Source organism: Enhydra lutris, unplaced genomic scaffold (assembly GCF_002288905.1).
Source record: "Enhydra lutris kenyoni isolate GAN:26980312 unplaced genomic scaffold, ASM228890v2 scaffoldscaffold38, whole genome shotgun sequence".
In the NCBI taxonomy this organism is placed as follows: Eukaryota; Metazoa; Chordata; class Mammalia; order Carnivora; family Mustelidae; genus Enhydra; species Enhydra lutris.
The window spans coordinates 10,524,446-10,535,275 of NW_019154122.1; the positions used below are offsets into that span (position 1 = coordinate 10,524,446).

General features: G+C 49.9%; 1 protein-coding gene across 1 annotated transcript in view; it reads left to right on the top strand.

Annotated features, from left to right (window-relative positions):
* Window positions 1–10,411, top strand: part of LOC111154832 (leucine rich repeat containing 38) — a 36,483-nt gene extending 26,072 nt beyond the window's left edge. The window contains exon 5 of the mRNA XM_022514761.1: window positions 10,158–10,411. Coding sequence (XP_022370469.1) covers window positions 10,158–10,411 — 254 coding nt within the window. The remainder of the gene's footprint in view (window positions 1–10,157) is intronic.
* The last annotated feature ends 419 nt before the right edge of the window (window positions 10,412–10,830 follow it).

Genomic DNA, 10,830 nt, shown 5'->3' on the forward strand with positions numbered 1-10,830 from the left:
GCAGGGGCCCTAAGAATGTGAAGGAGTGAGCTGGGTAGAGGGAGCAGGTGCAAAGGCCCTGAAGTAGGCCGGTGCTTGGGGTGTTGAAGGAATGGCAAGAAAGGTAGAGTGAGGGGTTTGGAGGGAAGGCAGTAAGGATCTTGGGTTGCATTTTGAGAAGGATGAAGATGCTTGACAGGGAGGGGTACTGAGCTGAAGAATGATGGGATGTTTTTCCGTAAAACACTTGTGGCTAATGAAGGGAGGATTGGGGTTATCTGTGGAACCCCACATCTGTAAGAAGTAGGAGGAGTTCACATCTTTGAATGCACTTCACTGAAGAAGGGTGAAAAGTCATCAAAATTGGTAGCGCCCAACATTTTTGCCACTAAGAACCTAGTAAGTTAATGTTTCCAGACCCCAGCGTTGAAAGGTGTCGTCCACCACACACCTGCGTGTTTGACTAACAGCCCCTATGGCCTCATCACAAACAAGTCAGTGGCTTCTGATCGGTTTTCTGACAGATCCGCAGCCCACCTTCCAGACCCTGCCTGGGCATCACACAGTGGGACCCTTCCCACCTAGACATTTCTGACCTGTTTTGGATTTTCTTGGGGTTTGTGATATTTGTGCACCGTGTGCTAGGCTCTAAGCTGGGAGCTGTGGGTGCAGACATGGTGGGCAGGGCTCCCCACCCTGTGGAGGATGTATGGAGGTTCAGGAAGGAGAAGGCTAACTCAGGGAAAGGGGGAATGTAGCTAGCATTCAGGGCAAACTTCCCATAGGAGGAGTTTCCTGAGTTTTGAACAGGAATTGACAAACCTCCTCAAAAGGGCCAGATGGCAAATCTTTTGGGATTTGTAACTACTCAAATCTACCATTATAGTGGAAAAGTCGCCCGCAAGCACGTGGAAACCAATGGGCCCAGCCGTCTTCCAGTGTGACTTGACTCCCAAAAATATATAGGGCGGGGGTAGAGCAAGAGAGGTGTGGCCCCAGAGCTGTTGTTCACGGACATCTACTCTTGAGGAATAAGGACATGAACCCCCCCCCCCCAGGAATTGCTCCAGGTGGAATGGGAAGTACAGAGTACAGACAGCACCCCCCAAGGGGGCCCCAGATCCAGGGTCATCTGTCCAGGCATCTACAGGCCCTTCCAAAGGGAGGACAGTGAGGGCAGCGTCCTGAGTGGTTCTTAAGTGTTTCCCCTTCTCATCTTATCCTGCACTTCCTAACTTTAATGGCATACAAAAGTTTCTCTTATAAAATGTTGATGATAATGATGGTGATGATGATGGTGTATGTTTTGAATGTCCTTATGGGGCAAAGTTATAAGCTGTAGTCCTATGTCAGTCTCTCTGTTTCTTTTCCTTTTCCTTCCCTTCCCTTCCCTCCCCTCTCCTCTCCTCTCCTCTCCAACTCTCCTCTCCTCCCCTCTCCTCCCCTCTCCTCTCCTCTCCTCTCCTTCCCCTCCCACCCTCTCTCGCTTTCCCTTTCTCTCTTCTTTTTCTTTCTTTCTCTCTCTCTTTTTTCTTTACCAGCATATAACACCCAAAGCCTGAGGACCACAGCTCTAGACTGTAGGCTCTCACGAGATCTCTGTCATGGGTAGGGAGTCTTGGCCCCAACTCTGGCCATGCCCCTCACTCTGGGCTGCGTCTGGGATGCGGGACAGGCAGAAACCACCGCCCAGAGGCTGCACACTCCAATGGTTGCACAGGAGTCCGGGGGGGACAATGAGTGAAGGGGCTCACAGCATGTGTCCTGTCTCATTACAGCAGCCCGACAGTTGTGTCTGTGTGAAAATGCTGCCTCAGCTCCTGATTTAAATGGGATTTTTTTTTTTTTTTAGATTTTGTTTATTTGACAGAGATCACAAGTAAGCAGAGAGGCAAGCAGAGAGAGAGAGGGGGAAGCAGGCTCCGTGTTGAGCAGAGAGCCCGATGTGGGGCTCGATCCCAGGACCGAAGGCAGAGGCTTTAACCCACTGAGCCACCCAGGTGCCCCTTAAATGGGATTTTAAAAGATTCTTTAAAGACTACCACATCGCACTGACCAAAAAAAACAAAAAAAAATTTTTTTAATGTCTTAATTCTAATTATCAGTTCCTGGCCATGATTCTCTGGTGACCCCACACTCCGCCCACAGGAAATCTGCCAGGGACCATCCTTTGGGATGATACCGTCGCTAGGGGGCGCTGTCCTAGTCCTGGAGGCGCATCTACCACCCACCCTCGCTTTTGGATTCCACCTGTGCCCCTAGCCTGCAAGACCTTTCTCATTCTACCCGAATAATCCTTCAAACTCAGAGCTGTTCATTCGTCCCATAAGTGTTGTTGAGAATGCACTAGACCTTCCAGACACCCTCTCTCTTCATTCTCTACATTTGTGAAGCCCTGTAGATCCCCAGCTGTGAATTATCTTCCTTTCCAGTGGCCTCATGTGTTGTCGGTTTGGTTCCTCTGCTAGATTGTAAACGTCCTGGGGCCAGGGATATCACTTCCTTAGGTGCTACAGACAACACAGGCAGACGGAGGAAACACAGACTTCAGAGTAAAACAGACCGAGTTGAGTGCAGCTTGAATTCCGGCTTTCCCATTGAATAGCATGTGAATTGCCAAAGATTTCTGAGGCCCGTTTCTTCAGCTAGGAGTTGAGCATCTCCCAGATGACGTAAGTGATAAATGGCGGGCACTAAGGGGCGCGCACTATATCCGAACACAGCAGGTGCTTGGTACACGGTCCCCACACGGGTGTGTCCACATTTCCCACTTTAGGGCATGGGTGAGGACTCAGGACGTCGTAGGTGAATTATACTGAGTTGGGAGATTCGCATATTCATTCTTTTCAGAAATCTGCCCAGTGTGTCTCCCCTGGGCTCTTCCAGCCCTGCTCTCCTCCCAAGTGTTGAATCACTAGGGACCAGCCCTTTGCAATGTGGCTGCAAATCCCTGAAGAAAGGTCACATGCCGGCTTTTTAGGAGCTGATGGCTTTTATTTAAAAAGAAGGAGCGGGACGCCTGGGTGGCTCAGTTGGTTAAGCAGCTGCCTTCGGCTCAGGTCATGATCCCAGCGTCCTGGGATCGAGTCCCACATCGGGCTCCTTGCTCATCAGGGAGCCTGCTTCTCCCTCTGCCTCTGCCTGCCATTCTGTCTGCCTGTGCTTGCTCTCTCTCCCTCTCTCTCTCTCTGACAAATAAATAAATAAAATCTTTAAAAAAAAATTTTCCTTAAAAAGAAGGAGCAAGCCAGTAAACACATGAAAAGATGCTTGAGTCACTATTCATTAGAGAAATGCAAATCAAAATCACACCCACAAAAAAGTGAGATACTACTTTGCACCCCTTAGGATGGGTCTTATTATTATCTTTTTAATGTGACCTAACAAGCGTGGGCAAAGATGTGGAGAGATCCGATCCCTTGTGTGGAGCTGACAGGAACGTAAAATGGGGTGCAGCCACTGCAGAACACAGTAGGGAGGTCCCTCCAAAAGTTAAACATAGAATCACCATATGACTGAGCAGTTCCGCCTCTGGGTATATATCCAGAACAGCAGGTGGAAATTTCAACAGATACTTACATGCCAATGTTTATAACAGAAGTATTCACAATAGCCGGGTGGTGGAAACAACCCAAGTGTTGCATCAGCCAACAAAAGGAGATGTAAAATGTGGTGTATCCACTCCATGGAGTATCATTCAGCTTAAAAAAGAGGGAAATTTCGATACATGCTACAGCCATGGAGGGGCCTTAAAAACATCGTGCCTGGTGAAATAAGCCAGTCACAAAAGGATACAGAGTGTATGGTTTCACCTCTATGAGTAGCCAAGTTCATAGAGACAGAAAGTAGGACAGTGGTTAGCAGAGGCTCGGGATGGGGGAAGGGAAGTTATTCTTCAACGGGTACAGAGTTTAGGGGATGAGAATGTTCTGGAAATGAGAGTGGCGATGTCTGTACAACATTGTAACTATACTTCATGACACCAAATCGCACACTTAAAAAACAATTAAGGCAGTACGCTTTATGTCCTGTATGTTTTACCGCAACAGAAAGTACACGGAGGCGGGTCCTCCGGGTGGCTCAGTCAGATGGGCAGCGGACTCGATTTCAGCTCTCGTCATGGTCTCAGGGTCAAGAGATGAAGCCCCTGCGTCAGGCTCTGTGCTCACTGGGGGAGTCTCACTGGGGAAGTCTGCATGAGGATTCTCTCTCCCTCTCCCTCAGCCCCTTCTTTTGCATGCTTTCTCTCTCTCTCTCTTTCCCTAAAATAAATAAATAAATCTTAAAAAAAAAAAGGACGCAGAGGAAGAAAGAGAAGGAGAGAGAGAGTGGAGGAAGAGGAGGAGATTGGAGGAAGATGGAGGAGAAGGGGGAGAAGGAGAAGCCACCTCCTTTGTGGTCAGAGAATGGTTCTCAACGTGCAGATCATCCATTTTCCACACTGCTGAATCCTGCTTTTGCTCTGAGCTCTTTCTGCCTCTCTTCAGGCATTCCAAGCAAGTAGAGGAAAGAAGACAGTTTCTTTTGAGTTTTCACGCTAGACCCATATAATTAAAAAATGCCCCTCTCGCTGCTGCAGAAAAGCACAAAGAGCACAGTGACGGTGGATTTTTTTTTAAAGATTTTATTTATTTGACAGAGAGAGAGATCACAAGTAGAAAGAGAGAGAGAGGAGGAAGCAGGCTCCCTGCCTAGCAGAGAGCCCGATGTGGGACTCGATCCCAGAACCCCGAGATCAGGACCCGAGCCGAAGGCAGAGGCTTAACCCACTGAGGCCACCCAGGCAGCCCCTGACGGTGGATTTTTAACTGCCTGGGCATTTAGGCAGACATTGTCCGCTTCTGAGGGTGTCTTTGGATGAGATGAACATTTGAATCTGTAGGCTGGGCGGAGCAGAGTGCCCTCTCCAGTGTGGGTGGGCCTCATCTAATCAGTTGATTAGAACGAAACAAAACTGACTTTCCTGTGAGTAAGGGAGAGCTCCTCCTGCCTGAGGGCCTTGACCTGGGATATCGGTTCTTGCCTTTGGACCCAAACTGGAACATTGGCTTCCTGGGTGTTGAGCCTGCCAGTATTCAGCCAGGAAGTACCCCACCAGCTCTTGGGATCTCCAGCTTACTGGGTGCGGACCTTGGGACATACCCTCCATAATCGTGTGAGCTGATTCCTTATGATACATCTCTTTCCTTACACACACACACACACACACACACACCCTATTGGTTGTGTCTCTGGAGAACCTTGACTAATACAGGGAGCCTCCTCAGATATCTGGAGTCAGGTGTGGGTGCAATTTGAAACCTTAAAAATCTGAATAAAAACGAGCGCTGTTTTTTAAGCATGAACGGTGGCCAGGCGCCACGGTAAGTTTGCAGATGTCCCCTTATGTCATGCTCACAACACCATCACCAGGCCAATGGTGGGGGGGCATCCCTGCACATCTGCATTGAGAGCCGTGCTCCTGACAAGGGAGACCTCTGCGGTCCGTCTAGGTCAGGGCTGGAGACAGGAGAGTTGCGGGAAAGTTCTAGAGCAACTCTTTAAAAGACAGTCTGCGTGAAAGGAGCTTGTTGTGAGATTCTGGGTGAGGCTGGGCAGCCCTGGGAGTCCAGGTGGGCCGGGTGGTGGTCGGAGTATGGACTCGAGCCAGGCTGGCTGGGCTCACTCTCAGCTTGGCCATTCCCCAGCTGTGTGGCCTTGGGCAAGTCACTTAATGTCTCTGTTCCTTGTTTGGATCATCTGTTAAGGGGATAGTTGTAGCAGGCTCCCCATTGGGCTGGCGTGAGGATCAAATTACCTAATATATGTAAAGACCTAAGAGCAGTGCCCAGCACACTCAAAATGCTCTATCAGTGTTGGCTTTTGTTCACTGATCTTAACTCAGACAGCTGAGGAGATGGGGGTCAGGAAGGGAGGGAGAACATTCCAAATCAAGCAGGGACATCCCAGGGACTCACTCCCTCCCTTCATGTGCCCATGCCCTATCCCCCCTTTCCACTGGCCCTGCCCTAGTGCCCCTACCGTTAGACAGAAGGTTCTCAGGCCAGAACTGTGTCTTTCTCTTCTTCCTTCCCTCCCTCCCTCTTTCCGTCCTCTGCTTCCTTTTTTGCATCCATCACAGCCTCTAGCATAAAACCTCACCTGTTGTGTTTAATGCACAGATCAAAGAAAGCCATTTAATAGCTAAGCTCAGTCACCAAGAGTGGTCCTGGCATAGAAGGTAACTTCCTTTGCCGGGCACTTCCCCCTAAAGTTCTCAACCAGAAGGACTTTATTGCCCTTGTCCCACGTGGCACTGTTGGGAGACATTTGTGATGGTCCTACTGGGTGCAGGAATGCTGGTAAACCTTCTGCCCCACATTGGATTGTCCTCCCACAACACTTAACTGATGCAAGACGTCAGTACTGGCAAGGGTGAGAAACTCTAGTCTCGAGTAAGATCGTGCAGGAGAGAAGATACACCCAAGGTCAGATTGTCCTGACTCTGGAGTTCTGCAGCCAGCCTGGGACATGAGAAGCAGCGCCCTGCCCCCTCTGCTGAGCCTTGTCTGCTGGGATGACACTCTTTGTCCGACTCTTCTTATTTCTGTGCCTTTTGTGAGCTACAAAAACCCACTAAGACAGTGTATCTCATCGTGCTAGCTCCAAGTGTGGTTCTAGAGTCTCCTACTACTGGTGGGCTGGTGTGCAGTGGTTTGCAAACAAGTCTGTTTCTTCTAGCTACAGAGAAATGTGGGATGGCATTCTCCAAAAGTGTCATTTTGTAAATATGTAAAAAAAAAAAAAAAGACCATTGTGGAAATCGGAATGGACTCAAGGAGTCTTGGCGAGCAGAGAGTGGATTTAAATGGCAGGCTCTGTGGGCTTGTGTTGTTGCATTGTGGGTGTTTTCCAGTGACTACAGCTTATCAAAGGCAAGAACTGCTAGGAAGGTTCTCTGGGCAATAGTAGTGACTTGGTACAGATCTGAAGATTGCAAATATCTTGCAATTAGGAACTTCATTGGAGTTCATCTCGTTTATGTTCATAACATCCCTGGCTGTGGGCAGGGGGGTGTTTAGAGGAGGCTGGTCAATTGATTTGTCCACTTTCCATTGAAGAAAACAAGGGAAGCCCAAGGGAACCCCAATATGACTCTGTCTTCAAGTTCTCCTAATTCTGTTCAGATGCATTTAAAAGGCTCATAAGTAGTCAACGAAAGTTGGGCTTCTTTAAGAAAAAGAAAGTCAAAAACGAGCCCAGCATAAACTGGAGAACGATGCAGAGCTCTCGTCCGGCTCATTCCCGGGGTATGTGAGGTGGGCGCGGGATCAGGGAGAGGAAGGACTTGGAGTCTGGTTGCCATGGCAACAGCTTCCACAGGGAGGACAGCATCAGTGGGTTTGGCTGTACATCACAGAAAAGACGGGCCAGGACAGAAGGAAGGAGGAAGCCTCTTCTTCTGAGCTGGAGGAGGAAAGAGATACAAACAAAGACCCGAAGGGTGGTTGCACAGCGAGCCTGCTCTATGCTCGACAGAAGCCAACTCCCTTGCAAGGTGTGAAGAGATCATTCTGACTTTCATATAATTCTGGAGATGGATTGAGGGCCAGCTCTTTGAAATGGAAGCCCTGACAAAGAGAGCAATTGTGGGTTTTCCTAAAAGTTGAAAGGAAGCCAAAGGGAAGCGGAGATTGTAGGCAGCTGAGCTACATGTCAAAATGGTGTCCTCACGTTTCTGGGAAGCTGAAGGCAAGCTATGAAAACTCTCTGTGCTTCAGTTTTCTCATCCATAAAATGGGCATGCTTGTACTACCTACCTCATGAAGTTGTGGCAGGAATGAAGAGTTGGTATGTTTGTAGCACTTGGAATAGAGTTCGCACGTACTGAGTGCAATACGGATGCTAGTTTCTACTGCTTTGTCTTTCTCTCCTCTTCCACATCAGAAACATTTTATGCATTTTAAAATGACACATTTTCTTGTATGTGAAGTTTGTGAAATCATGGAAGTAACTTGACTTTGTATACAGTTCATATTGTGTATCGGTCAGGGTATGTAGATTACACTTGGAAACAAACAGCCTTTGGGGGCTGACTGCTCACACAAGTCTATCTTTTGTTAGTGTCCTGGAGTCCTCACATGGCCTCACCTCTGTGCACATGCAGAGAAAGAGAGAGAGATCTTTGGGTTGTTTCTTCCTCTTCTTAGAAGGACACCAGTCCTATGAGATTAGGGCCCCACTCTTCTGATTTCCTTTAACCTAATTATCCCATTATTATCTCTAATTACACTCACACTGGGGGTTAGGTCTTCAACAAATGCAGGGGTGAGGGGGACACAATTCAGTCCGTAACAGGGTTGGTGCCGGAGGTGGGGTCTCTGTTCATGATATTCATTTGGAGACCCTGGCAAGTCTGGGCTTCATCTCAACCCATGTCCACGTGTCCCACCTCAGCTCATACTAAACACTCCTTTGCCCACTCTGCTGCCCCTGGCTACACAGTGTTGCCGAACACTGAGCTCTTTGCCAACTTCCTGCCTCCTCTGCCTCAATTGTTCTTCTGTGACTGGTTCCATCTCATTCTTTAGATCTTTGCTGAAACAGTACCTCCCGAACACCCCAAATAAAGATGGCCCTCTTTCCCAGACACTCCTCGTTTGACGTTAGTGTGTCATCTTCACATTTATGTATTTCTTTTTTTAAAGATTTATTTATTTGAGAGAGAGAGAGAGAGGAACACGTGTGCATGCATGCAATGGGAGGGGCAGAGAGAGATGGAGAGAAGCAGACGTCCTGCTGAGCACGGAGCCCGATGAGGGGCTTGATCTCCCGACCTGGGGCTTGATCTCCTGACCCTGAGATCACAAACTGAGCTGAAATCAAGAGTCGGATGTTTAACCGACTGGACCACTCAGGCGCCCCAACATTTATATATTTCTTGATCTACTCATCAGTTGTCTACACCTAAGCTGCATTAGGGCAAGGATTTTGTTGAGCTCACTGCTGTATTCCCAGGGCCTAATGTGTGGGAGATACTCAATAAACACGTGTTGAAGGCACGAATGTGTGTCTGTCTTCCAGAATTTATACTCTTTGAGATTAAGGGCCCTTTTTGCCTTTTTTGCCACCAATCCCTTGGCACAAGATAAAGTGTCCACTAAATGTGTGTTGAATGAATAAACGAGTGTTTGAAAAACCATTGGCATGGTGCTTGGATCTTCATGCCCCGGGCAAGTTTTCCTTTAGGCTCCCTAGAAAGCAGGAGGGTGTGGACCCCTCCCCCTTGCAGTCCTCCGAGCTGTCCCTGTACTTCACTGGCTGGCAGATGAAATGCTTTATTGTATGTGAAGTACTTAGACCAGCGTCTGGCCTCTGGTAAGCTCAAGTTAGTGTTTCTCATTACTGTTGTTTTAAAGCACTTTCTCACATGCACTCAGTCAGATTTTCCTGGACTGGAGGGGGGAAACTTCTTTCCAGATCAGCCACTCTCCAAGTGAAATCTTAAAGGGAACCTCAGTACATAAAACCGAGGTTACCAGGGCTCCTCTGGGCATCGTGGGAGAGAGCGTCCCAGAAGCTTGCCAACTCTCCAGGGAACCTGCATTTTAAAGCTCTCTTCAGGTGATTCTGAAGCTCACCGAAGCTTCACAGCTTTGGTAACTGCTGTTGGAAGGCCACCTTCAGAGAGAGCCCATTTCCCCCGCTCCCGTGGAGGGAAAACTCTTTTAGAGTAGTGGAGTTGTGTTCACTTTTGTCCTGAGGACAAGGGGATCGGCACCTGGCCGGGAAGGTGGCTCTCCAAAATGGAGTGAATTTCATCCGTGGGCACTTCCCCCGGCCCCTTCCGTTGACACCCCCACCCCGCCCCCGACTTCCCGGGAGGCCAGGTGGTACCCAGGTCTGGATCAAGGTCTACAGAAGCTCTGACCCTGAATCTCCTTTTGCGTGGCCACGGAGTGGTTCAAAACCCAGTTCCATATCTTAGAGCGGGGCGAGGGAGACCAAGGCCTTCTGATTTTCCCACGGGGATTCCTCTGGGCTTTTTAAAAAGCTTAAATTCCATTATAATCAACTCCCCCCTCCCCTTTTGCTCTTGGGGGGAGGACGCTCCCACTCTGTGCTTGGCAAACCCTCGCCCTGCCAACTTTTAGGCTGGCCTGCAGATGTTTCTCTTACCCCGCCTGCTTTTTCCACAGGCCGCGAGGAAATCCAGTGCTCCCTGCCCCTGGGGAACAGGAGGATATTCCTGCATGAGCTGTCCGAGGCCAGCTTCAGCGAGTGCAGGTTCAGCCTGTCGCTCACGGACCTGTTCATCATCATCTTCTCCGGGGTGGCCGTGTCCATTGCTGCCATCATCTCCAGCTTCTTCTTGGCCACCGTGGTGCAGTGTTTCCAGAGGTGCGCGCCCAACAAGGACACGGAAGACGAGGACGAGGATGAGGACGACTGAGGCTCCTCCTCCCTTCCTGGCTTGCGGTAGCCGACGCCGGGCTCCTCTCCATGCGGAGAGGGAAGAGGGGAGGGGGGAAGCTAGAAGGAGTCAACCTGCGGCAGGGCCCAGGGAAGCCCCTGCCCCTGGCCACGCACCTGGCCAGTGCCCGTAGCCACGCCCCGGCCACGCCCCCGGCACGCCTAGGCCACGCCCCCGGTCGCCCTCTGGGACCTCCCATCTCAGAGTTTAGAACCTGCCGGGAGGAGCTCTGGAAACATGAGGGGGGCCTGCCTCCCCGCCCCGCCTGAGATGCGAGAATGGGGGAGGAGACGGCCGGTCAGGCTTCCCAGCTGATGGCTTAACACCAAGTCAGGCGGTGTGGACGCTTGCAGTTCCCACCGCCAAGCTGGTTTGTGCACCTGTTATGGGCCTGGACT